General features: G+C 44.4%; 2 protein-coding genes across 3 annotated transcripts in view; one reads left to right on the top strand and one right to left on the bottom strand.

The window, feature by feature from the left end:
* Positions 1-1,351: 1,351 nt before the first annotated feature.
* Positions 1,352-6,284, top strand: gldn (gliomedin). Its single transcript, XM_079161473.1, has 10 exons — positions 1,352-2,018; positions 2,929-2,980; positions 3,150-3,167; positions 3,304-3,402; positions 3,914-4,006; positions 4,208-4,315; positions 4,697-4,780; positions 4,867-4,992; positions 5,088-5,235; positions 5,322-6,284. The coding sequence occupies exons 1-10, from the start codon at positions 1,476-1,478 to the stop codon at positions 5,785-5,787; spliced, it is 1,737 nt and encodes a 578-aa protein (XP_079017599.1). The 5' UTR covers positions 1,352-1,475; the 3' UTR covers positions 5,788-6,284.
* Positions 6,285-6,359: 75 nt separating this feature from the next.
* dmxl2 (Dmx-like 2) overlaps positions 6,360-27,613 on the bottom strand; it is a 39,256-nt gene continuing 18,002 nt past the window's right edge. The window contains exons 23-54 of one of the 2 annotated variants that reach the window (XM_079161452.1): positions 27,086-27,412; positions 26,884-27,003; positions 26,450-26,585; positions 25,180-25,290; positions 24,855-25,024; positions 24,488-24,585; positions 24,205-24,370; positions 23,443-23,707; positions 23,133-23,338; positions 22,557-22,964; positions 21,753-21,935; positions 21,323-21,619; positions 21,034-21,225; positions 20,828-20,904; positions 20,382-20,512; positions 19,619-19,864; positions 17,176-17,363; positions 16,910-17,043; positions 16,734-16,819; positions 16,398-16,599; positions 15,733-15,850; positions 14,008-14,073; positions 12,963-13,049; positions 12,568-12,689; positions 11,753-11,891; positions 10,513-10,573; positions 10,162-10,289; positions 10,001-10,078; positions 9,761-9,852; positions 9,605-9,657; positions 9,290-9,507; positions 6,360-8,367 (exon numbers count right to left, since the gene is read on the bottom strand). In XM_079161452.1, the coding sequence (XP_079017578.1) occupies positions 8,158-8,367; positions 9,290-9,507; positions 9,605-9,657; positions 9,761-9,852; positions 10,001-10,078; positions 10,162-10,289; positions 10,513-10,573; positions 11,753-11,891; positions 12,568-12,689; positions 12,963-13,049; positions 14,008-14,073; positions 15,733-15,850; positions 16,398-16,599; positions 16,734-16,819; positions 16,910-17,043; positions 17,176-17,363; positions 19,619-19,864; positions 20,382-20,512; positions 20,828-20,904; positions 21,034-21,225; positions 21,323-21,619; positions 21,753-21,935; positions 22,557-22,964; positions 23,133-23,338; positions 23,443-23,707; positions 24,205-24,370; positions 24,488-24,585; positions 24,855-25,024; positions 25,180-25,290; positions 26,450-26,585; positions 26,884-27,003; positions 27,086-27,412 (5,115 nt within the window). In that variant the 3' untranslated portion in view covers positions 6,360-8,157. The remainder of the gene's footprint in view (positions 8,368-9,289; positions 9,508-9,604; positions 9,658-9,760; positions 9,853-10,000; positions 10,079-10,161; positions 10,290-10,512; positions 10,574-11,752; positions 11,892-12,567; positions 12,690-12,962; positions 13,050-14,007; positions 14,074-15,732; positions 15,851-16,397; positions 16,600-16,733; positions 16,820-16,909; positions 17,044-17,175; positions 17,364-19,618; positions 19,865-20,381; positions 20,513-20,827; positions 20,905-21,033; positions 21,226-21,322; positions 21,620-21,752; positions 21,936-22,556; positions 22,965-23,132; positions 23,339-23,442; positions 23,708-24,204; positions 24,371-24,487; positions 24,586-24,854; positions 25,025-25,179; positions 25,291-26,449; positions 26,586-26,883; positions 27,004-27,085; positions 27,413-27,613) is intronic. The other variant, XM_079161453.1, reaches the window with a different exon arrangement.

Here is a 27,613-nt window from a genome sequence, read left to right as displayed (position 1 = left end):
CAAAAGATCAATGAGAGGCAGAATCTGTGGGCATGCCGACATATTTACACCCCAGGGTTCATTTTAATAGAACCTCACTTTATCTCAATCATTTCATTACAGTGTTCGAATAGTAAATATTCACGATGCAGATATCCATGCAAGAAGCGCTTGTGTTCCTCTTCCTTTTTGTTCCCAGTCTCAACTAACTGGTTCGAGCACATGGGCGCCGTGAACAAGAGGCAACAAAGGAACAACCTCAGTTCTCTTGAGATTGTATGTGCGTGCACGTCTACACATCTGCTGGAGCGATACAAGCTGTCCAACAATTGGCTGTCAGTGACCTACAGCCTCAGGCAGTTTACACGCTACAGACCCGGTCAGCTCAGGACCTGAATCTAACAGTAATGTTGCATGTACTCTCTCTCTCTCTCTTCCTGTGTGTGTGTGCGTGTGTGTGTGAAAGTAACATAAGGCATTATATGGCTGCAAAAGCAAGTAGGTCAGCTATATATCTGGCACTGCTCCATGTCAGCATATTAACTGACTTATAGAAACAAAAAGTATTGTTACTGAAGTCATTGCTGAAGTGATTACAGAAAAGCTACACTTACACTGAAGTCAAAAGAGGCAGAACCAGCTCCCCTTCTCGGTGAAATGTCACTTTTCTGGCCGAGTTCAAAGCAATGGAAATGGGTCATTGTTGCAGTTGGTGGATGGAAGCTGTGAGGAAGGACCAGCGCCGGGGGGAGAAATGAAGGGAGGATACAGGAGTCGGGGAGGGAGAGGACATGAACCAACTCAATGGAAACTATCGTGATGTTAATGCAGTTTGAAGGCAAGTTTTTTTTTTTCCATTCGATTTGATTGGCTCTGGTGTAATAATAATAATAATAATAATAATAATGTGTAAATGTATGTAAACATAAATGACCAGTCAGTTTGTCTGGTGTAATGCATGCTTTCATGTGTTATGCATGTGAGTGCTTTTGTGCGTATATGCATGTGTGTGTGTGTGTGTGTGTGTGTGTGTGTGTGTGTGATGTCAGTCTGCCCACGGCGCTGCAGTAGAATGGGTTGTCCTGAATATAAATCAGGTGACTGAACAGGCGGGGGTTTCTTCCCAGACAAGCCCAGAAGATTGTGTAATGCCTACTCCTACATCACTGGTTTGCATGTGCACACACACACACATTCACACACAAACACACACGCGTATACACAACCCCTTCTCCACTTGGCGAACAACACAACAAGCACTTTGCCAGTCTGCCCTCAGATAGACCACCCGGTTGCACACTGAAGCTGACTGGACTCTATTTTGGAGCTTTCAAATAATCTGGACAGGACCTTGAATTTCAGCAAAGGACGTCCTTCCTGTTGGATTGGTTTGGCTTTAGTTTGATTTGATTTTTGGTGGCAGGACCTTTTTTCTGTCCTGTTTGACTCTTGTTCTGTTACATTCACTGCTGTGCTGGAATTTCATCCCGCTGTGAATGCTGAAGTTGGCGGGCGACCCTCAGAAAACAGGAGGTGAAGTGGTAACCATGTGGATCCCGACCCCCAGCATGACTCGCCCTCAGCGTCTGGTGCTCTATGGGACGTGTGTTGTGGCGTTGATGAACTCCGTGGGCCTTCTGGTGCTCTTGGTCCAGCAGAATCAGCAACGCGCCTTGCTGGAGCAGACGGAGGCAAAGCTCACGGAGGTGGAGCAGAGCTCGGTGGTGGAGTTCCTCCAGGAGGTGCCGAGAGGAGCGGCGGGGCTGAGGGCGAGCGCTGGGGAACACCAGCAAAACCAGTATCAGTACCAGTACTCCAGGAACAAGAGAAGTGAAGGGCTGGAGAAGGAGATACAGCAGGAGATGCACCCGGAGGAGGGACAGGAGGTCCATCAGCAGGAGGCCAGCCAGGAGGTGGGAGAGGAGGCGGAGAAGAAGATGAAGAATGAGATGAAGCACAAGCACCGACACGGCCAGAGTTACCACAAAGCACACGTGCAGGATGACATGATGATGATGATGACTTACTCCATGGTCCCGGTGAGATGAGATACCTGCTGGTGGATATTTATATGACAGAGGAAGAGTGAGGGAGTGCAGGACAATAGATTTATAAATAAACAGTAACACTATTTTGTCATTGCTGACTAAATGCTGCATCACCAAATTGGGTCCCGGGCCCTGTGACCATCAGGGAGTCTTAAGGTTCAGGTTCTGGTTAAGTCCAGCTTGTGGCAATTTGATTAATGGCAAATTTGTTTGGTAATGCTGTACGCACCACTCTGAAACAATAGGAGCCTTAAGGACCTGCATTGTTATGTAATCTCAAGCACATTATTTAGATCCTCGGACTGTACCTGAGTGTTTCATGCCTTTAAGCCTTCATGCTCCTACTCCAGTACATTTCAGAGGGAAATATTGTATGTTTTATTTCACAACATTTGTTAGACAGCTATAGTTACTTTGCAGATTGACGCTCTACATAGAAGATATTTATGAAATATGATAGCATTTAAAGTAGTTAAACTAGCAGGACCAACTATAACGACACAATGCTTGTTATATCAGTGATAGTAATCCTATAATGTAATATAGCATTAGTATGGGGGGGGCATTTTTTGCTTTTATTGGACAGAGGAAGTGTAGAGGCCAACTGGAAACGGTAGAGAGAGAGAGAGAGAGAGAGAGAGAGAGAGAGAGAGAGAGCATGCGATGTAACCAATTCAGCTACCAAGGCGCTCAGTGATGGAGTATTTGTACAGTATAGAGGTATAAGCTACTCTACTTTACTTTGTAAGTAAAGGATCTGACTACTGGTGGGATGGGGGGTCAATAGGATGGGGGGTCATTTCTGCTCCAGGGCTCGTTACTGTAGTTGGTTAATCTGGTGCTTACATTTATTGATTGGCAATACTTGAATCATATTTTGACATTTTCTCTTTCTCTTCAGATCAAATTGTTGATCGACATTTGCAACAGCACCAAGGGAGTCTGCATCGCTGGTATGTCTTACTCACACACTTTGAACTACCCACTCATGTACAAAACATCCCTTTTTTTTCCACAGTTCACGAAATGCACAATAGAAGCAGAGTTCAAACAAGGATAAACACAACCACCCAATTTGTGACCCTTTTTATTCTCTAACATCTTAAAAACCTTCTGTTGCAGGACCACCAGGACCGCCTGGTAAGTCAATTCTTCCTTCTGGATCCAAATTAAAAATCCATTCTGTATATCTCCTTTGTTGTTAACTGACCCGTATTCTGGCTGAATGTGTTTTCCATTCATACACATGGTGAGGAGTTTTTTTGTGTTACCGTAGGTTTGCCCGGTGTGGACGGTCTTCCCGGCCCCAATGGGACTGATGGCATCCCCGGACTGAATGGACTGCCCGGGGCTGATGGGAAAAGAGGAAAAAAAGGTAAGGAATAATTCTGACTCTATTCTGTTTTCACTCAACATCCATTTGTATCAATGCCTCGAGCAACGCTGGCCATTTTAGTGAAGAACTGCGGGTACAATGCAACAGTCAAAGGGTTGAGTATAACCCGGGGTTAAAGATACCAAAATACCAAGAAGCACACGCAGCCACTTAAAACCATGCACACACACACACACACACACACACAGACTCAAAACATACCAACACACTCAGTTTCCTGATCCATCCATCTATCATAACGACGTCAGATGTGATTCACAGACATTTCTCTCACATTCTCAGCTAATATTATTCGTCTCTGTGGATTTGGGCCTCCGCTAATTGAACCGGAAAACTCCTACCCAGTATTCTCCCACTTCACTTCACTGTTCTCCTCCGTGGCATGGCTCTAGGAAGTCAATGGAATTATTCATGCTTTTAACAATAGGGCAAAGTGTTTTGAGTTCATGAATGTAATCTTGGAGCTATTTTGCACGATTTCCTCCGTCAGGTGAGAAAGGAGAACCGGGGGAAAAAGGAGAGCGAGGAGAGGCCGGTCTGCCCGGAGAGAAGGGACAACCGTCCAATGACGTCATTATTGAGGGCAAGTCGAGCTTTACACTCATGGCTTTGTGTCACTTGAACCATTTTGCATCCACGACTTTTTGAATAAAAATGATGTACAGATTTGCAAAAATATCTTTCAAAATGAAAGAAAAATGAAAGATCGAGGACACCACTCAGAATTCATCTACTTTCTTTTACATCCAGAGGGTTTAGATGTCGTCCTCTTCTCTTTGTACAGGTCCCCCTGGCCCTCCAGGTCCTCCTGGCCCCCCAGGACCTCCTGGCCCTCAGGGGCCTTCCAGAACAAGGCACCACAGAGCCAACCTTCAGGCTGCTCATTCCCTGGGTAGGAGGCCTCCGTTGAGTTAATTCTTGACCTTGGAAACACTAGTTAATCTCACCATGTAGTCGTTTTTCTGGAGCTTTTGAACGTATCGCACAATCTATCAGTTTGCCCATTTGTCAAACACGTGTTTCTTTTTTTGAGCACTTTAAGAACTTCTCATCAAAGTCCTGAAAGTGCTTAACATCTGAAAAAAATTATCTGAATGTCTAATAACTATAATTCCATAAAAACTGGGCGGCTCCATCAGCTGAGGAAGATGGTGTGAGATGATCAAAAGCTCCAGAACAGCAAATAAATGGTCCTCGTGGTGAAAGTGTGGTGTCAAGCACACACCCTATATGTGAACAGTCAGTGATGTAACATGACATTTTTTCCCAACAGGGCTCTTACACGCAATTCCAAATGATGAAACCTCATCTGCAAAGGAGGCTGTGAAACTCCACGAGAATCCTGCTAAGAATAACGGTGCGTGCGTGTTCAGAGAAGTGTGTACAGTATGCGTGGCAGAGATGTAAGCATCTGAGCCTGGTGTCATTTTGTTTCCCCTTCAGAGTGCCTGATTAAGTCTCTGATCAACCCCAGGAATGTGACGAAGATGGAGAGCACATTCGGCACGTGGATGAAAGACACCGCTCGGCTGAACGATGAGAGAATTTGGGTGGCGGAACACTTTTCTGGTAATGTTGGATGTTGGGTGTATGTTGGACTACAAGAGCTGTAATAAGCTCTTCGTTACCTTAGCGGTGAACATTTTTGCTCGCTCTTCCCCCAGGTCGTGTGGTGAAGGAGTACCAAAGCATCACCTCGTTCCACAACAGCAGCAGCGACGTGGACGTTAGAAAGTTCTACCAAGGCTGCGGCCACACTGTTCACAACGGTTCCTTCTATTATCACATCGCCGGCACTTCCAGCATTGCCAGGTGAGCCGAAAAGATGGCTTGAAGCCGACTTTGATGCTTTGCAAAACGTTTCCATTCCCTCCGTTTAACAACTCGTTTGTTCACAGATTTGACTTCCTCACCAAGAAGCTTCACACTCTCACCATAGACAACGCTCTGCACCACAACCTGGCCTACCTGCTCCACAACTCCAAAACCTACTTCAAACTGGCGGCAGACGAGAACGGCTTATGGCTGATCTTCGCCTCCAGCGTGGATGAGAGCATCATGGTGGCCCAGCTGAACCAGAAAACCTTCTCCGTCACGTCCTACATAAACACCACCTACCCCCGCACCAAGGCCGGCAACGCCTTCATCGCCTGCGGGGTCCTGTACGTCACCGACACCAAGGACGCCAGAGTCACGTTCGCTTTCGACCTGCTGAAGGGGAAGCCGGTCAATGTGACCTTTGACCTGAGGTCTCCAGGTGGCGTGCTGGCGATGCTCTCCTACAGCCCGAAGGACAGACACCTGTATGTGTGGGACCACGGCTACGTCAGGCTCTACGTGGTCCACTTCATCTCCGACGAGTGACGGACAGAACGTCTGGTCATGACAGACAACATGCAGACATGACTGTTAAATAGTGAGAACTGGTGCTGACTAGTGGGCTACCAACTATTCAATCCATCTTTGGGAACTGGTCATATTTAGATTTTCAAGAGAAATATACATTTCAGTCTCAACTTTATCTTCCTGTAGAGCATTACCGTCAGAAATCGGTTGCTAAAAACCAGTGTCCCTGAAGGAGTTTTTGGTCAATAATTATTGTCACATCGTTAAAATTAAATACTGCTGTATTTATATCCTATTGTACATGTGAGATTTACTAACAGAGTGTAAACTTTTTTTTATCATTTTGTATCAAACAGTTCATAATTTATACAGATTGAACTTCTAAACTCTACGTTTGTGGTCGTCCGTGTTGTAAGTTGTTACATTATTTGCATGACATTATCTTTTATGTATTTTGATAGTGATGCACATGTTGTCCCTCTCTGATATTCTGTACATATAGACAGTCGTTGTAATGAAGCAGCATGGTCCCTGCTGGTCGCTCACTCCATCTCGACAGAAAATTACAAAAAACAACAGCGCCAAATCAGCCTGATGAAATAAAAAGAATTTATTGACTTTACAAAGGTAAAACTCTGACCATGACCTGTTCTCTCACACACCTCCAGGCTCAAGTGCCCTAGTAAGCGTCTACCCATGATATTGGCTTCTTTTGCATTATTTCATGCACACACACATACACACACACCAGACACCAGTAGGACCATTGTAAAACACTTAAGCTACATACAGTACACATAGTGGGCCGAAAGTGGGAGAGAAACACAAATCTCTTTAATAAATACCATACACACACTTAACAAAAGATACAACTAATCCAGCTGGTATGATACAAACCAAAAATAAAGAAATGCTTTCATGTTTGTACAAGCTGTTGTGGTAATTCATATATATGTATATATATATATTCATATATATGTATATATATATATTTTCATATAATTTATATATTAAAACTATTTCAAACGTTATACTACTAGGCCAAATAAAGCCAGACATTCATTTGTATACAACAGTTTCTTCTTCGATATCTTATTTATTTGAAATAAACTTTTAGTGTCCCCAGAATTTGAGTGCAAATATCTATTTCTTATGGATGAAACGGTAAAAACAACTAGCGAGGTAACGCACACTTACATACAGTAGACTGTGTTGCACATCTCCCTGTCGGATACAGTAAAACCCCTCACATTCCTAAAGTAAAAAGGCAATAAGTTAAATAGGAATGGTCAACCAAAAAAAACACACAAACATGTAAATAATTTAAATAATACAATGAAATTAATTTAAAAACAAATTCAAGAACATCGTTGTGCAAAACCAGAAGTGAACCTTTGTGTTTCTGCTCTGAGTGGGTGTGGGGGGGGGGGGGGCATTCAGGTTGGGACCAGACGGATGGAAACATTGAAATCACAGTCACGGGAGTGAAACACATCATCTTCCAAACAGGAATGTTCTAGCAGGGGAGTCGGCCGCACAAACAGGCATTTGAGGGCAGGTGGGCGGGCAGGCGTACAGATGGCAGACACAGCAGAGTGAACACGCACACGCACGCGCACACGCACACACACACACACACACACACACGGAGGGGGGGGGGGGGGGGGGCGAACCGAGCCAGATCATGCCCAAACCAGGAGAGGGCCAGAGTGAGTGACGGGCAGCCAGTGAAAGGGGGAGGGGTGGGGGGAGCAATGCACCATCAACTCCTCTCCGTAAGGTCTGAGGAAAGCTGGGCAAAAAGTCAGGGGGGTGGTGGGGGGGGCAAAACCATTGAAACAAAATGCAGATTCCAACAACTCGATTCACACCGGAAACCACTGACTTAATAACAAACCACAGTGCTGGTTACAGTAGATGCTAAGAGATTTCAGCTGTGGGCACAAAATGACGACAGTTACACACTTTTAAAATTTTTGCTTGAGCACTTTTACAGAGCACTATCAATAGACCTGTGATTGCACCGCGGAACGAGAACAGGACATGCATAGCTTCCCTATGGACGCACTCTAAGAGTAGAGATTCTTCAATAAAATTACAATAAATATAGCTTTAAAATCAAGTATGATACCTTTTGCTTGTGACTTTGCCTTCAGGGGAAAAAAAAAAAAAAATTGTTTGCAGCTCTGTTTTTTCCCCATTGTGGATATGATTTACATCAACAGTAAACCCATGAACACACTCTGAAAGATGCCAAAAAGCCTGGTGGTCTTTTTGACTAACTCTTCCCCCATCAATTATACTATTAATGCCTAGCAAGTGTAAGCTTTTTGTGTTTTTTCCTTTCTGTCTCTTTCCTCTTTGGACCCTCAGAAGTGGAAGTAGGCGTTACAGGATGTCGGCCAAGCTGCTGGGGATATTATAGCGGTCCGGGAGGACCCTCATCTTCAGGGTGCCGTCCGCTCCGCAGGTGAAGATGCGGTTCCCGGGCCGCGTTTCCACCTGCATGACACCGGCACCGATGTTGCGGAAGATGGACTGCTTGGTATGCTCGGTGCTAAAAGAGTGCATGAGCCCGTGGCCGGTTAACTTCCACACCTGGAGACATGGAGAAAGCAGAGAGAGAGGATGGAACAGGTGTTAAGTTTCCTTTTTTCAAACCAGCATACTGTTCTTTATCATTTTTTGTATCATGCAAAACCACTGCAATTTTCAAGTGCTAAATTCAATAAGCATTGGGAGGCCAGGGGAAGACTAACCCCGTGTCTAGACGGCAAGTGTATCAGGCGCTTTTTTTAAAATCGCACGTCTGATGCAACAGATACGCTCTCATGTTAATCCTTACAGCTGCTTACATCGGCTCTGTGCAGGCTGCCGGCTCAGCTGCATTTTACGGGCATCACCACGCCCTCAAGAGTTTATTTATGTCGTCTATTTAAAAAGAAATATATGCGTAAACGTGATTTTTCTTGAAAAGTTGTAAAGCCTACTTTCTTTCAAGTGTTTTTCAAACACTCAAACTTTAGACGTTCGCCGTCAACGTTATCAATGAATCATACGCACCAGTGTTGATGGAAAAATAGATAAAAAACAGTCACATTTCACAGGAAAAAGTCACACCAAAGAAGCAAAGCAGCAGCCAAACATTCTGCTGACGATTTCAAAATTTGCAGACAAGACGGAACCGGTAAAGACGGTCGCTCCAGTGTCGCGTTAACGCTGTAAGGCGAGCTCAGCACGGACGTGGCGATTGCGGTCTAGACATAAGGTAAGCCTTCCCAAAATGCTTAAGGTATTTTGTTGGAAAATATGATGCCACTTGTTTTTGATCAACCATGGCAAACTTGCAGCAAAAGCCCAATTAAACATTCTAAAACCAGTAGCTATTAGTAGTATCAGAAACACCAGAAATAGCATTTAACATTTGGTTAAAGCACAATCAGTCTGCATTCATATATAAATGAATATGATGGATTAAAAGTAGGTCAGAGAGCGAGTGAGTGACGGAGCAACGCGTCACCTTCATGTTGCCCTCTGCAGAGCCAGTGACGAAGAAGTCCTCGAAGGCATCCAGTGCGAGGGCCTTGATGGCTGAGTCATGGGCCTGGAAAGTGTGGAGCAGCTGCCTCTGGCGGATGTCAAACACGCACACAAAGCCCTTTCTGCCTCCGGTGATGAGCAGCTGCTGTTTGGAAGCATACTGCAGCACAGTGGCCCCGTTCTCGTGGCAGGGGAACGCTGACGGGGTGGGTGGGAAGAAATGAGGAATTAGATCGCAACTCTATGTACAGGGAAAAAAAAAACAATGAAACTCGGCTCGTTTGGGATTCCTTACCGTGGACCATGGTATTGCTTGGTGAAACCAGAGTGTCCCACAGGCAAACATTTCTGTAGATAAAGTAAATGATAAAGGATAACATTAGTGAGTGGATACCAAAAGAGAAAGCTTGGTGTTGGTTTAGTAGTGGTGCTCTTCTGTGCAGATGCTGACCTGTTATCATTGGACTGTCCAGCTGTGGCGATGAGGCTGGAGGAGGTGATGAAGGCAAAATCACCACAGGTCTTAGTGTGGCACTGCCAACTCTGTAGGACAACAAACAGTACATTATCAATTTGAATGATTCATAGTTCTTTGTTTTGTTTTGTCAAAAGATGTGTGTGTGTGTGTGTGTGTGTGTGTGTGTGCTGGGGTGGTGATGAAGGAGGTGAGGGAGGTGAGAGGAGACCTCACCAGGTAGGGTTTGGGGTTGGATGATGTCTGGTTGACCTGCCAGAGACTGAGGAAACCCTCTCCGTCAGCAACTCCACACTGTAGGAAGAGCACAGAGCAATCAGAACAATCACACCGAATAGACAAAACACAGACGTTGCTGTGTGTGTCTGTGCGTGTACCTTATTGCCCTGGGAGTTGAAATAGAGCCGGGTGACTCTAGCATTGCCTGCTTGTCTGAAGCAAATGAGCTGTTGAGGTCTGTTCCATTCAAACATTCTCACACTGCCGTCCTGAGCCCCTGTCATGTCTGATGCACACACACACACACACACACACACACACACACACACACACACACACACACACACAGAGAGAGAGAGAGAAGAGAGGGACAAAGACAGGGAGCGAGATGGAGGCAGACAGAAGGGGAAGAGAGATAAAAAAGTAGGGGAAGTGAAAAGTTAATCAAAATGAAAGTGTATACCGCTGATCGTTCTCCTCAGCACAGGCGCCGTTGTGTAAACACTTACAATACTGATATATGGGATGGGATGTCATCCTCTTCACATTGTTAAGATTCCTCTTCATAATCTGAAAAGACAACAATCAAAAGATAACATTATATTATGTAACGCATGATGTTACATAACGCAGACGATGAATTTCAGTTTTTTAGGTTGAAAAAAACTTTCATGATTGTTCAGTTTGTTAATAAATGCTTACTGATGATTTTGGTAAATTAAAATGCCAATAAGCCAGTTTGTCTTGTTTTAAAAGAAAAACAAGTACACTTCACTGCTCACTGGCGCAAAACAAAACTACAGGAACACAAACATCTGAATATTAATATGCTAAATTAAACTCAACATCAATTAAACTTCGACTGATTTTTACGATACCTCCCACACATTTGACAGAAATGGAGAGCCTGTTCACAGCGTGTATGCCAGCGTGAACTTACTTAATTATTTGATTACTCAAATCGATATTCCTGTTATGATTTACTAATCCCAACCATATTTTTAACACTAATTCGTTATTACACTTAGGTATATTCATCAGGAGTGTTGGACGATGTCTCACTGGGGTGGTTCTTTACTGCAGAACAATACAATGCTACAGACTCAAAGGCCATTGAATGGCTTGGATCCTAATTAACCAGACCCCACCGTGCACTTACGAAAGCCTCTTCGGTGATCCACTGAACCTGTATGACACACTCTGTCCCACTACTGACATTTATCAACATGGCTGGGACATGGAGAACCCTGGCTGCGTGTAAGAGTGACGCAAATCTGTACCTTGGGTTAGCGGCTGTGAGAGCTGCTGCTATCTGTTTATGTACGTCCATCTCTGCCATACAAACACACACACACACACCCTCTCTGTATCAGCCTCCATAGACTCAGCAGGCCAGCTGTTTAGTCGGCTCAGTTTGGCTCGACATTGATAAGAGTTAAAAATACAAACTTCTCCTGAAAATGTGCAGGGGGCCACAGGCTGCAGAATTAAATCCAAACAGTCAAGTGCCTTTGAAATTCTAAATCAGAAGTGTGTCTCATGGTTCAATTTGCGTTAATAGGGCGGAAGCTTTACTTGTGCATCTAATGCATGTTATGAACGGAAAGACTGCAGAGTTCTTTGAGGTCTATCGGCTTCAAAACAGAGCTTAGTTTCCCCCTACTGGCTATCACAGAGAACTGCACACCCATCACTGCCCAGTTCGGCTGCGTTTGTGTACATCTGTGTTCGAAGTGCATAAACTCGTACCACACTGGCTCCCATGCTGGTCTGCCCACTGCCGAGCCACGGCATGGATGCAGAGACCGCCATCTGTGGTGGTGCAAAGGGGGCAGAGCTAGCCTGGGCAATGTTGGTATGAGAAGAACGATGGTCTACGTCGTCAGAGCTGCAAAACGAAACACAACCGTCACCCGACACTGAGAATGTCTTGTGGAGATGTTGAAAACACGTACGATGCACAAAGACTCAGTCAGCTATTCACATACAAAACATTTCAGTCAACAAGTCACTGACAGGGTGTCTGCAGGGGTTCACCGAGTTAAAGTGACGACTTTTAAAGATCTTTTTAATACCACATAGATGCAATTTAATAGCTATTTTACAATCATATTGGCTAAATTATGAAAGTATGATGGAAAACAAGTGGGGACAATGTGGCCTAGAATTAATCTTCACTGAATCACATTTTTCCATTACTTCCTGGCAGCATAGAAAAGTAATTCCCAAAGATATAATCAGTTAAATTAATGTGACTTTGATCGGAAAAAGCAGCAGAAACTGCAAAGATGGATGAATCAATTAGAAATGATTAATTCGCTTAAAGAAATTTGAGTCTTTGCTAAAAGCTTTTGCAGATTGTTAAAGGGCATTTCGGGACATCCCTAGTTATGATTGGTTTTCTTTTGGTTTCCAATGTTTGGAAGCAGAACATGCAACATTTTTGATGTTTAATATAAAGCATCTTGACAAATATTGAGCCGTAAATAAACACTAACTCACTAATTATGAATGAAATTGTTTTTTTGAGGACAGACAAATTACAATTCTGCCCTGAATCTCACCTGCGGGACTCCTTATCAAAGTCGTCCCCTATCCAGGTGTAGGGCTGGACCGCCACCAGAGTAGACACGTCCACTTCCTGGACATCATGAGTGGAGGCTAATACTATCTCGTTGGAGTTAGACTGGAAAAGGAGGGGAGCCAAGAAGAGAGGGACAAGGAGAGAGGAAACGACAAGATTAAAAGGTGGGCTCGGCAGTCAGTTTCCAAGAAAGTAATTGTATAGGTATTTATACATTCAGAGGAAGGTTCCTGGAAAGGATTATGTGATCTGGTTCTGTCTCAGAACCCTTTACTTAGTGCCAAATTATATTCTTCTTTCCAGGAAACGCAATAATTAGGAAATTATAGACTCATAAAATAAAGTCCTTCACAATATTTTTCATCACATCCTTACCTTATTGATGGCAAATGCCATGATTATATCAGACTCCTTATGAATGATTTTAGCCTTTCCTCCGGGGTAGCCCAGATCTGCCTCCACCTGGAAAAGAAAACCGAAACATCAAGGTTCAAACGTTAAAGCTACAGTCGTGGGCTTCAGGGCCAATGATTAGAAAATCAAAAAACAAAAACAACATTTCCTTCTATGCCAAAACTCGCTCCAAAAGAAATCCCACGTCACGTGTAGGTGGTGCAGTAAAATAAGTGGAGAGGAGTAATCACATGTGAAGGTACACAATCAAATATTGACAATTCTGACTATTGATTTTGGGATTCCCTGGTGACAACACCCTCCATGATTAGCAAGCCTTTCACAGCTCGGACAGTGAGCATGCAAGTTAGTACATCTACTGTATGTGCCAACTCTATTAAGAGGAGATTTTTTATTTCTTTTTCGCTTTTGGGGCGAGCAGAATCAGTCCAGCTAGAGAGGAGAAAGGAGTGAGGAACACAGGGAGACGTGTTATTGGTAGGGAGCGGATGTGAGGTTATGTGAGCGGATGCCACAGGTGTCCCAGTGAGACGGAAAGATAAGACGTTAGATCTAAGCCTGAAAGCCTGATTTTATGCCAGAAATATTGCCAGAGCAGTCACTATCAGGCCAAGCTGAGGAGGAGACATTAAAAGGAATAATATTGGGTTGTATGAGGTGGCTAGGCGTCTAGGATGGCAGTACATTGCTGAGCTTTATGCTGGTACTCCTGTCTGTTTCTCTAAACCGGCGGCGTAGTCAACCGCCATCTACTGTGGAGGTAATACACGGAGGATGAATAAGTATCTCATACAACTCCACTAAAAATATTTAACTATCGCTTTGAGAGCTTCCCCCAGTTTGCTACTTCAAACCACCTCATGCACACCGTGTGCATTTGGTGCACAATATTTCTTTTAGAGTTTAATGGGCTTTTTTTAATGCTCCTTTAAGCTTGGCTTTCCAGTGACTCTTCCAAGCAGACAGACAGAGCCGGGGCCTTGGTTGGTACTGTAAATGATACTACCTTATAGGGACCGCTAGCTCCTGCTATGCAGTTTGGGTTTATACGGTCCATGTGGTTCTCTACAGACTTCACGACACACACACACACAGAGGCAATATAGACACAGAACACACCAACACGGCACGACACAAAACACAAAACACATGCACAAACACACAAAAATAAAACATGAAATGAAAATGTAAAAAGGGTTGACAGGATCTTTGATGTATACTTGGTGATAAAATGCAAACAACTCTAAACACAGTCGGCCTCATGAGCATGGAGCTACAGTCATGAAGCAGGATGAACGAAGATATGAAGTGTGGATCTGAGCGCTACAGTTAAATTTGTAGTTATCGGGTTACGCCAGTTAGCAAATTAAAGTTGTAATAATAAGAAACTAAGCATCTGGGACCAAAATCCCTGGGACTACTGTCTAATTTAGGACTGGCAGCTACAGTAGCAGTCAGTCATGAAAGTACATAATAATGAATAGCTCCAGACATCGCAGAGGGCAGCGAACTGTCCCGTACTTGGTTTAAGACGTCTAAGGAGGCAAAGCAATGATAATGACTACAACACAAATGTCAACAACACAGATAAATGCTCAGTGAGCACTTCTCTGTGTATTACAACAAAGTGATGTATTTAGATACATGGGTAGGACTGTGGGTATCACAGCACAGTCAGACAGCAAAGTGTTTAAGGCCTCTGATAAACACCGAAAAACAAAGCCATGGAACTCACAGATAAAGGGTCTTCTTTTGCTGAAATGCGTTTGTTACCCTTTATCAGTGAGCGCTGGTGCTTTGTTTCTTCCGTCCTTGCCACTGCCGTGCACCCGACACTGTTCACGATTCGGAGCTGTGCTTGCTGCCACTTTCTGTTATATATCTGATAAACGCCTCCAGAAATCATCATCTCCGATCGTAGGTGACTTGGAAAGCAAAAAGGCTATGTGGGAAGTGTGCACATTCTGTTTTCCATGCATACGGGTAACCCTCTGCACACATGCTGTGCAAAGATAAAATATAATAAGAGTGAAATTAAAATATATACTGAATTGGCCCATATATATATATATATATATTACGTCTGTGGCTAAAAGAATAGCCCTCTATGTCACCTGTTTCAAACAGAAAATGTACATTCTTGTTTAGGTATTTCAATAAATAACACCTTTAATAATACACATCACTTTGTTCTGTGTTTTTATACTTTTCATAGAAGCAGAAATATTTTCTCTGACTGCTTTTTTCCGGCTTCTGTCGTCTTCTAACATCCCGACACTACATTTCTTGGCTGCGTGTTAGTGGTTTGATGACCGTTACGAGTCTCATCAATCACTATCATCATGGTTGTCATGTGGTTATTATGGGCCCCTTTTTTTTCAGTCACAGTCACAGTGTCTCTTAATCTGCAGAGCCTTGCACTTTAGAGTATAGTGACCAGTGCCAGTCAAACCGGTCTGTAATTTACAGATCACTTTTAAACCTCTCTTAGTTAAAAGTGAGACAAAGACTCTTTTAAAAAGCTAATTTCCAGGAGAATATAGCATCATATTTGGGCCAATACAGTAATTGTGTTGGGGGAAATTCAAACATTTTGGTGTAAATACGAACTAACATGATAAGTAATAATAATTAATTAAGTGAAATAAAACAATTGTGGGTCTAATTATCATAGCTAATGAACATTGAAATTAATATAAAACAATCTATATGCATGTGGGCTGCTGCTGACCTCACACTGCTTCCTTTTCTTGGTAAAGATGTAACGGATCAAAGTCTCCTGAAGAACTTCCTGTTTGACCAGGAAATGCCAAAGACGTCGGGCTGGAAAGGACTGATTGTTCTTTGTCCTGAGAGAAAAATGTAAGGACAAAAATACGTTGGTCACATGTGAGTGCATCCACTAACGGGGTCTTATGTTCAGTACCATGATATACGATATGATCTGTTACGACATGCGTGACTGAAATGTGTTCTGTGTTGTGTGAAACGCATAATAAGCATTATTGATATAGAAAGGGCAAATAAAGACAATATAAATATTATAGTTTCTCTTCCTCAAAACGCATCTGGAAATGTGCTACTGTTGGCTAAAGGGCACTTGTAGTTCTGTCAAGAGAAGACAGTTTATTTCTCAAAGTAAAATCGTTGCTCGAGTGAAATATACTTTTATGAGCGGTGCACTTTAGAAAAGGTCTGTTTGGGCTCCTGAGCTATGACTTAGTTTGTGTTAGTGTCAGCATTGCAGTGGTAAGTATGTCTTCCATTTGTTGTCAATTACTCTTAAGCAGTATTGAGTCGTTAAGGGTGAGTGTTCGGAATGGCCTGATCAATTCCCAATGTTGTAAAAAGTGTGTGCGAGTGTCTCTACATTTTTGCATATGATTCAAAACTCACTTGAAGGGCGTGTTGTCTGGCTCCAGCATGGCCTTGTGTCTGAGTATGGCTGGGCCACCTCCTGCGCTGAGGTCAGTGGGGAAAGTGTTGATGTAGTTGGGAGGCGGGCCGTCAAACTTGTTCATTCTCTCCAGCAGAAGCTGCTCCCAGTTCTCTAAAGTCTTCAGCACAGCGTTGCTGAGAGGGGAGACGACTGGCAGGTCTGTGACACAAACACAAATACATATCCAGTATACACTGTGTACAGGCAGCAGCATCACCAGTGAAAAGTTCATTTATGCATATCTAAAGAAATTATTTTCAATATACTAGAATTCTTGCGAGGTGAGTGTGTACCTGCAAAGTCAAGGCCAGTGATAGGGAGGAAGTTCTTGACGTTGTGATGGGCCAGTTTCACCATCACCAGGCGGATCAGAGCCCAGCTACGTACCACACAGACAGACATGCAGCAAGTTTAAAATCTGAAACAAAGACTTTGAATTAGAAAACAAACAAGCGAGGGTGGGCCCTACCTGTAGGAGTTGGGGTCAGAGTGCTCCGTTATCTGTGTGTCAGAAAGGAAGGCGTCGTCGTCATCTTCATCGTCCTCTGCGCCGCTCTCGTCTGAGTCACACAGAGCGTTGCTGTCTGACAGCGGCAGGAAGGGCTGAAATAAGGAGGGAGGAGAAAAAAGTAAACGAATAAGGCAGATATGGAGAGATAACTTTTTAATGACCTGAAGACTACGAGTCACAGATCTCATTGGTCGATTCAACATGCGTGGAATGGAATGCCTTACTTTGGCCACAAAGTAGTCCCACATGCTCAGCTCTGGGGGAATGAACTTCTCCCTGTATGCGGGTCTCTCTGCGGGCACAGGAGGCGGGGTGGCTGGCGTCTCCTTCACAGGGCGTCCAGGAACGAGCATCCTCATGTTGAACCTGCGTCTGTATCGGTCATCCTCCGCGGGGGGCTGAGGGGGCGCTACTGGGGAGGAGGGGAGGGGGGGGGGGAGAGAACAACGAAGAGATGGTATCTTTCAAACACAACGAACTCTGATAAGGTCAGTTTGCAGCAGACTGCAGTGTGCTGCAGTTTTGTATAAAGGACAAGGATGAGCTGAGACTCACATTAAAGCCAAAAGAAGGTCAAGAAATAGATAAGGAGGAAGGGAATTGCACCCACACCCTACAAAAATCTTACATCCTTGATGGAGCTGAATTATAAACTTTGAACATTAACCGTAATCCTGCCCGAAATTTGGATCCTGTCTACAAAATATCTTTGAGTTCTACGACCTTGATGACTCATAGCACACAAAAGAAAATCAATACACTTGGAAAAGAGACGCACGCGCACACACACGCGCACGCACGCACGCACACACACACACACACACACACACACACACGTTTAGGATGGAAGCACAGGGCAAGACACACTAGGCTGCGTACAAACCTGCACCATTATCCTGGGTGACTATCTCTGGCATTGCACCAGACAAAACAAGACAATACACAAACCAAAGTAGACAGTGCCGTTAGACACACGGATACTACACAGACCATTACTTAATTTAATCAGTGTACATTTGATGTAGCGCGTGGCACAAAGTACACACAGAAAACACATCAAACAACGACGGCAAACTTAGTTGAGCAGTCATGTGCTAAGCGTTGTCTTGTATCCACAGCAGTTGAGGGAGGCAAACACGATGAGATTGGTGACTGCAACATGGTCATTTTGTTTTTAAATGAGCGTTAATCGGAACATGATCAATGTGTAACATGTGTGTATGGCTGTGTTGTTGAGACATGCATGTGATTTTGCAGGGGCACTCCAAAAGGGCAGAGTTTTAACATTTGGCGTAGTGAGCCCTATAAACCGGGCTGGCATTTAATCCCCCTAACCAGCTCTTCAAAAGGCTCTTGGCTTTGCCGAGAGCTATCTCAGACTCTACGGGGATATCGAGTCTAAATGCCAGCCCGTATCTTCCTCCCCCACAAACACAATGTGAGCACAGATTACTTTGGCCTAATGAATATGAATGAAGTTCAGTCATCAGACTTAAACAGATAGAGGTACTCAGGAAATGGCTCAATTTCTACAAATCTAAAAAAAAGTCGGATGCAGACAAACGGCTGAATCAAGTCACACAAGAACCATCTATGACGTAGGTGTTACCTCTACTCCAAACTACTGATATACAGTAACTCTGGTCCATTCACATTCTTTTTTAAACAGCTACGAAAGGGACAAAACACAACTAGATGTGGAGCTCCGGCTCTACAGAAGTTTTTTCATTGTCTAACGACCTCTCAAGGTGTACCTGGTTTAGTCTCAGATTCAGATTTAGTCTGAGAGGGCTGCTCAGCCTTGGCCTCTGAACACTCCTTGCTAGGCCCAGCTGTTGCTTCGGTGGCACAATAGGAATGACACAATGAGATGAGCATAGAGGACGTCACAACATGTACATGCATTGCAGTACACACACACTCTCACACATAGACACACACACACACACACAAACACACACACACACACACACAGCTATTGGCTTATCATAACACTGAACACAGATGACAATGTCTTCATAGCACTAGTGAGCTTTGTTGTTTGTTATGGGCATTCAGTAGCTGCGCGAGAGAGAGAGAGAGGGGAAAGTCAAGCATCCGCAACAATGCAAACCTGTACAGTTACCATGCACTGCAATCCTGCAAACCAGCACTGCAATCCACCAGCCCAGTTACTCACAGCTGGTCTTAGTTGCTGGTGCCACAGTGCCCAACCCCTCTCCCCTTGAAACGGGAGGAGGGGGTTGTTTGGGGCACGGGGTTTCAGTGGGGATGTGAGTGGGGTTTGGGGTGAGGCTGCTCTGCTCAGGTCTTCCTGCCTCTTGAGAGTCCTCTGGCCTGGCTGCCTGAAAATCAGCTGGCACTGGGACACAGGGCAGAGGGCACACTCACACAAGACACCACACAGCAGCAGCATCTTAGGAGCATCAACTGGACAGGACTAAGTGTATGTCTATGTCAATATGTAGACAGGCCTGAGGGATGGAAGCATTGCCTCAGATCAGAGATAAGTCAGGATGTGGAAAGAGAAATACGACAAGAAAAAGAGTACAGGGACAGGGATAGATAATGAAGACCAGGGAGGAAGACCAAAGACAACAATGACGGTGACGATGGACATAAAATGTGTTAGTAATTAACAAAATAGTAACAAACTAATAATTCTACCTGGTGGGGCCTCAAGCCTCTTTGGCTTAATAATGAGTTTGGCCCCTCCCCCAAAGACAGCGGCCCACATGCGGTTGTTGAGGGGGTGTGCTGCCAGGCGGAAGAGTTCATTGCTGCTGTGGGTGCCCAGGCCATGTATGAGCAGTGCAAGATAAACAGCCATGACCCCCTCACACAGCAGCACGTTGAGCCTCGGCTGGTCCTCCTCTCGGGCAGACGTCAACAGAGAAATCAGGGACGACACACCTGCAGAGAGAGGACACACACGCACACACGTAAAATATTAACCTGTAAAAAATAAACACAAAAAAAAACCTGCCACAGCAGGATAAAACACTATCGCTGCACAATGCAGAACCCATTTAGGAAACATTTGCATGATGGCGTGATCAGTCTGTCTTTCTATTTCCTTCCCAGAGGCCATGAAGCTCCTATTATAGAACACCATCTGCCTCTCTGCATAAACACAGACGGCCTGCTTTGCTCTGCTCTTCCTCTCCCGCTGCTTTTCATATTCTCTCTGAATGCCGTCTTCCTTCTCTATGCATTCTGCGAGGATTCTGGAATATGATCTAACTTCGCTTCAATCTCATTAAAACAATTCTTGAGAGTATTAAAATGTTAATGAAGAGCCATCCCCTGATAGCAAAGTTGTCCTTTTAGAAAAAAAAAGAAAACAGAAATCGCTCTAATTTTCTGCCTTTAGTTAAGACTCTAACTCAATCGGAACCCCAGGTGGCTGGTAAAGCAAGGACTTTGTTACCTGGCCACTGTGCTGGAGCGGAGTTGGGAGTTACATGTTCTTCAATGCTTTCTGTGCGAAGCCGCTTCCTCTCACTGAGCAGCAGGCCCTGGTACACCATCCCTGTAAACTGGTTGGCCTCTGTCTGGCTGCTGCAAAGCCAACAACAGAAAGGTAACCATACAAGGCATGTACAGTATGTTCAACATTTTGGGAAACGTGGTCACTGGCTTTCTTTCCTAGGATGAAATAAGAAGGTACATTTCAATATATTTTTTTGTGTCTCCTGTCTGAGCTAGAGTCAGTGTGTGGTTAGCTAAGCTGAGTATCAAGAGCAACTGATTTAGCTTACAATGATGCGGCTTTGGAGGGAAAAAACAAGCAATAAGAGTGAAACAAACTAGCACCTATTGCTCTGGAAGACAAACCAAAATCTTGCAGAAACTGTTGGGCCGAGGCACAGTTACCTGTAGCTGTGGCTGTCACACAGTGCTTGATAGATGCAAGCAGACAGAGATGCTGCTAGTGTGTGCAGAGCATTCACCTGAGGGAGGAAGACAGACACATTTAACTTATTAAACATATTAAACATGCAAACTGCAGATGACTGAAATAGGCTGCACACTCTAATACTAAGTCCATATAAATTCTGGATTCTTATTCGAGTTCTGACCCGATCATCCAAGATTTCAGGATGCGGCGTGGTCTCCATGAGGGTGATGGTGTGGAGGATGTCGTGAATGTGGTTGCTGAGGTGGAGAACTGGATTGGCTATGACCGTCTTGGTGGGGGCAATGCACGCTGATAGCAGAGGCAGCGTAGTGGGCAGAGGCAGAGGAGACTGCAGCTGCTTAACCGTGGTCTCCTACGGAGTGACAAAGAAAGATGTGCATTTGCTTTTGCTGAAAAGAGGATTGTTTTGCATTAATCCAGTGGAACGTCCAGTGTGTGTTTATGTGCACCTGCTGGCTCTCCTGCAGAAGGAATAGAAGCTCCATGCGAACAGAGGTGACTCCTCCTCCCTTGGCCCCATGGAGGCTGCAGTAGGACAGAAACACCCTCAGCAGGGCCTGGTTCTTCCTCAGCCACGCCTTGCGCCTCTCAGAGTGCTGCTGCTTGGCCTGAAGACGACGTCGCTCCATCTGGTGACGCTCGTAGGCCCCGGCGTCTGTACGCTCCAGGGCGTCGTCCGATATGTCCACTGATGCTGTGCGCTCTCTCCAGCGCTCCACCTCTGAATCTTCATCCTTCCCCTCCACCTTTGAGTTAACAAAATTTACATCGGATAACAATGGTCAACCGGGAAGAAAAAAAAAAAACATTCCTCATATCTAGTAATGCACAAGCCAATATCAGGTGGTGTAGACTACATCAAATATGATCAAAGTGTACCTTGTAGTTGCAGATTGTATGCATGGCTGCTATCTCCTTCTCCAGCCAACTGTAGAGCTGAAAGCGGAGCTTCCCTCCGTCCACCTCGAAGCCCGTGGCCAGCGTACGCAGCTCTGTCATCAGGATCTTCAGACAGGCACGGAACTTCAGCTGCTCCGCTATCACATCCACCTCTGACTCAGTCTGAAATATACGAGAGCGAGTTATAGGAATAGGACAGAACTCCTGTGAAGCCCGGAGTGTTTTGGGGTTTTCCAAAAATCGCGATTTGCAGTCTGCACTTTCTGCAAGCTTCCATGAATCAGTTCTGGGTGCAGACTTGAGCAAAATATGCCTATTTTTCTAACATAGTGAGGCTTTATTTTTCTAATTACTAATGTGGATTTCATTTGGAACCTTCCAGAAAAAAACTTTAAGATGGACGCAAGTCTCATCTCCCCTTTTGGCCGAGTGTCACGCCAGTTCAGCGACTTTTGTCTGATATCTTAAACCCAAATGAGTTTCATTTGAATGGCAAACTTCTGGTTGTGAATCAGATAATGCCCTATTATTACATATCCCAGTAAAGTCAGCAGAGAAACTGTTCTAGGCCAATAATTGTCTTTACATGACATCAAAACGACATGTTTGCTGTTCTGGCTAAGGAAAGACAGGTTCAAGTTTATAAAACAAAACTAAACAATTACTTTGCAATAACTTAAGATACAACACAATTAACTATTATTTAAAATAGACAACTGTTTTAATGCTTCAAGTATGTAAAATCATCCTATACTAGAAACATTCCAGATGTATTATTCCTACCTGTGAGTCCTCGCTCTGCAGTTTGAGGCCGTCACTCTCGGAGCCTCCGTCTGCTTTGGTATTAGCCTCTGGTTTCTTCATGGTCAGACCATCATCATCATCCTCCTCCTCCTCCTCATCCTCATCATATTCCTTGTCCTTTTCCCAGTCCAGCTTCAGCTCGTCTTCCTCCATCTTGACCAGAGGCTGGCTCCAGTCCAACCCGCCCACACTATCGTTTCCTCCCCAGGCATGCACAGGGGCTGCAGGGGAGCCCCATTCCACGCCTCCCTGGGTGCCATTTTGCAGGGGTTGGGTCGAGTTTACGTTGCCTTTGGATGATGCTTTGCTGTGAGGTGAGGAACCAGATTTCTTGGTAACTTTGGGAATCTTGGAGAGCACTTCCAGAGCCAGAACTGGGCAGCCCACCTACAGAAGATTCAAACACTTATTATATAACATTTGCATATTTGCTTTTGTGATTAACGTTGTATCAGTCTGCAAAACAACTGTAATAGGAGAGGTCGATAGAGAAAAACAACTTTATCAGAGGAACTGGATTGAAGTGAGTGGCCATATTATTATTGATGAGCCCACCTTGAAATGTGCATTGGCAGTGGTGAAGAACAGTTTGCGCTCTATGAGGTTGATCTCATCTGCGATGTTCTTCTTCTCAGCAGTGAGACCCACAGTTGTCGCTGTGCCCTCTGGATTTGCAAAGTGGCGACGGATGATCAAAGGGTGTGTCCTCAGGTAGTTATAGAAACTAAACACCACAGGGTTGCAGGCTTTCACCGCCACGTCTAATACAGAGAGAGGAGACAGGAAAGGAGAAAGGAAAAAGCCTGTGAGCATAGGTTTTAGGGGATCATACTGTGTAATACAAACATGTCTGCCACCAACTGACCAGGGTTTTCATCATCCTCTTTGGGGATCCGTTCCAACAGTGTGTCCAGAGCTCGTGTGTAATCCTTCATGATCCAGTAGGCTATGCTGCGGAGGAACGGGTCCGGGTGAAGTCTGGAACAGTGGTAACCACTCCCGTCCCTGTTGCAGCCCAGGACCTTCTCATAAAGGAGGCCTTGGCAGGTGGATGAATTCTCAAAGTCAGCCTCATACAGCCTTGCTACTATCATGGCCAACTGGACATCCTCCATCTTCTCCATCAACACCTACACACGTGGAACAGCAGAGAGGTGGGAGTCAGTCAAAATGGCAGTTTAGTAAGAAAATGCAAGTAAGCAAGCATAAAGCGCAGAAAATTAAGGAATTTTGAGGCTGTTATTTCCACTGCAATCAATACATGGCGCTGAACAACACAAAGCTCATGCTTCTGTTTGCTGTTTTGGCTATCTGTATATTTTGACTATGCGGTATGAAAACCCTGGCCAAGGAAAACCATGCAGGCTTTTTCATGCATCTTATCAGTGTAATTTAGACTTCTCTCATGTGATTAAAAGGCTGCAGAATGTACAACTCTCCAAGCAACAGATATCTGCTATACTAGTGATGTATTGATTTGACTCTCATACAAAACACACCGTCACACATTTTATATTGTATTTCCATAAAACAAGGCTATGCCAAGTTTCCACTGTGAGGGAAATGACAATGGAGTGTTGGAGCAGACTCAACAGTAAAAAAGCTGTGTCGTGTGTGCCGTTCACACCTCAATGGCGTCTTTGAGCGATCCAGCCAGTAAGAAAAAGGCAGCGGACTGCTCAAAGCGCTGCTTTCCCAGCAGGGAGAAAGCATTTTTCAGAGCTGCCTTTCGCCAGCGGTCTTCACTGAAGTTGTTCTTGAAGAACCGAGTCATCTTCTCATCATGCTGAGACCTGAGAGGATGAAACCACACCGCTCAGTATCCCCTAAAAGGTTTTGTGAGAAACGTAACTGAAATTAAAAGAGTAACTCAGTTTAAAATAGTTTTGTGCTCAGAAACGATGTCCCACCTGAAGAGCCCCCACAGGACAGCTTTCTTCTTCATGGCCAAGTAGAACAGCGCAGCATCTAAAGGGTCGTTGTGCCTCTGGAAAGCAGCTTTACCCAACTGATTACACACAAACGTCACAGTTATTAAATCAGTAATTCAAGTCTTTCAAGTAACTTTTTTTGCTGGAGTGATGTTAAGTACACTTCCAAGACAGACACAGGAATCCAAATATCACACTCACTGCAGATGAACATTCTGTAAGTGGTCTAAAATATCACAGTTAGCTTTGATATCCTGTGGAGCCCATATTTCCTTTTCTAGGTAGTTGTTTGCATCACTGTCCTAATGTTAGAAACGGTCGATTCTGTCTGAATTTGTCCGAGTACCTTCTCCACCATTTTCCGCAGAGTGTTGATGTTGCGAACCCACCAACCCACGCCGACAGCTTTGAGTTCAGACCACTGTAGGTCGCCTCTCTGCATGGCTGGGATCATGTTAAGCAGCTCCTCCTCGGCCTCCGAGTGGAAGGCCCATGCAAAGTGGCATGTTGACAGGCCTGCCACAGAGAGAGATAGATGCATCTGAGGTTCATTGACAAGATCAAACGCACTGGAAATCGAAATCTCGTGACCACAAAATCTGTCAGTATGGTGGTATTATTGTCACACAAAACAACGTTTCCTATATGTTTCACAGCAGCAGTATAGTTACCCTGGTGGAGCAGCTGCATGCGATAGAGGGGGGGCAGAGAGGTGAGCAGGCAGGTGTGAAGACGCATGGCCAGCAGGTACCTCAGTCCACACTCATCGAGGGCCTCACCACCTACACAAACACAGCGCCAGGGAGCTGTCAGCTTTGTCACTGTTATTCCAACGACCACTCTATTAAAATGGCAGCCACAGAGGAAAGCCCTTTAAAACTCCAGTATCACTTGAGTTCACGCAATCCTGTCAGACTGTGTCTCCTGTCCCTGAACCTTCACACCCTCTCTGTGCTTACTTAGCCCTGGAACAACCTGCTGATGTCTTCCCCTCAAAAGACTAAATAAAAAGGATGGCAAATTGGTGCAGTGTCTGTATGCATACAGTTAAAGAGGAACAGTATAAGCACTGTTTATGTTAATAAAGATTTGATGGCTGGAGATTAACTATATCCATGAACACACAATCAAGAGAAATGATGCTTAGCGTTTATGTCTATAACCTTTAGTCAACTTTAATACAATCTCTTACCAAGGGTAACAGTTTATGGACTGGTAGACATTAAGGCCAACACGCTGAATTACAAGACATGTCCGTTCTGTAGGCATGAGTGCATCTTGTGTCTTATTTACAAAGAACAAAATAAGGCAAAACTTCATTCATCCGCAAAGGAAATATTCTTTTGTCACTTGTCTTCCCCCTGACAGAGCAGAGCGTTGGGACAGCTACAGAATCAAGACCCTGGAGGAGGTCCGTCTCTTGAAGTTAAGGATTCTTGGACATGAAAGAACTCCTGAACATAAAAGCTTGGATTGCCACCGGTGACTGTCACATGGATGGGAGCATGAAAGTCAACACTTGAAAACAACAAAAGAGCTAAAAAATGAAATAATTAATTAGCAACCAGTTGTGTGCACACTGCAGAAAAAGAGAAGAGTTTAACGACGACCTTTTGTTGGATCACTACATGAAATACTGAGAGTAAGAACTATTTTGCTCGTTAAAAAGGCGTGTAACAAAGAGACATCTGTGAGGAGAAGCAACCAAAAGATACTGTGGATGGTTAAACCTATTTAAGTGATAAAATATAAGGCAGGAGTGTTTATTGTGGTTTGACATTATGTATTTTAATGTGGTCATGACTCCTGTTCAAGGAATACAGACCCAGCAGTACCTAACCCAAGTACACCTTGGTGCAGTAGGTTATATTTACTCTATGTTAGAAAATCTACTGTATCACAAATGTGATTGTTAATTATATGCACAACATATATGTTGACCTGTGCACTTCTGATCAGTGGAGCTGGTGACCTCAGCACTGGTGGTTGCAACAGTATCGGCCAAGGCCACCAAGAACATCTGCTCTAGTCGGGTCAGTCCTGGTAGGCTTGAGTGCATGAGGTGACTGGACAAAACCTGGACACACGAGGAAGACAGAGAGCAAAGAGAAACTCAGAACGACAGATAAAAAAGTATTCAAAGATGATGTCGTACTGGTGGAATATACAATGTGAGCCATTATTGGAAATTTTGTGCAGACTGGCCTATTATTACCATATCATTATTGTTCTATTTCCTCCCTTTTATTCCCCTCTTTATGAAAAACGATTTAAAACATTATACATGTTTGGATGTTACCATAAATAGCCTACATTAATAGTGCAATTTCCCTTTTTTAAATGCAATACCCTTCTAAAAAGAAGAACAGCAATACCTGAGCATGCTCCGGGCCAAAGTAGGTCGGTCCATATTGAGAGAGATTGATAACTCGAGACTTCTTCTCTGGTTTGTCGGCGGCAAAGTTCAGAAAATCATCTGTGGTAACGGTTTGGACCTGTCAAACACAGGAGTAGACGAGCCAAATGTATTAGTGGACTACACCCTTAACAAAAATAAACTCTCTTAACTCTTCGTACCTGGAAGAGGTCAGAATACTGGTCCTCTGCTGACTTCTGGGATCCATCGCCATCACCCTTAGCTCCCTTAGCGGCTTCTTCCGCTCCCTTGTACGAGGTGTCTAGGTCAGCCAACATGAGGGAATAGAGGGGCAAGGGAGGGATGGAGTTGATCTCTGTGTAGTCCCTGCCCCCGTCGCGGCCGGCCACAATGGTGTCTTTTGCTGTGCTGCCAGTCACGCTGATAGTGCGGGACAGATGTCTCCTGGCTCCGCCCTCACCTGCCTCCACATCCCTCACCACAGCGACTTCCCCGGCAATGCACTTCACCAGGTGAGCGAGTATGGCCTAATCGACAGAAGAGCAGCGGGTTAAAAAGCGCATACAACAATGAGGAGCCAGATCACCACATATCCCTGTTTATCTAGAGTAAACAGTGTCTCTTGGCATTCGTCTTTTTGGTTAGTCGAAACCAAAAAGGTCGGGCCTCACTGTACTTTAGCCTACTCGTGATTTTAATGATGTTGTAGAATAAAAAAATGAGAGCAT

Source organism: Pholis gunnellus (genome assembly GCF_910591455.1).
Source record: "Pholis gunnellus genome assembly, chromosome: 1".
Classification (NCBI taxonomy): domain Eukaryota; kingdom Metazoa; phylum Chordata; class Actinopteri; order Perciformes; family Pholidae; genus Pholis; species Pholis gunnellus.
Note: the sequence above shows the minus strand (reverse complement) of the source record. Positions and strands in the feature narration are given on the sequence as shown.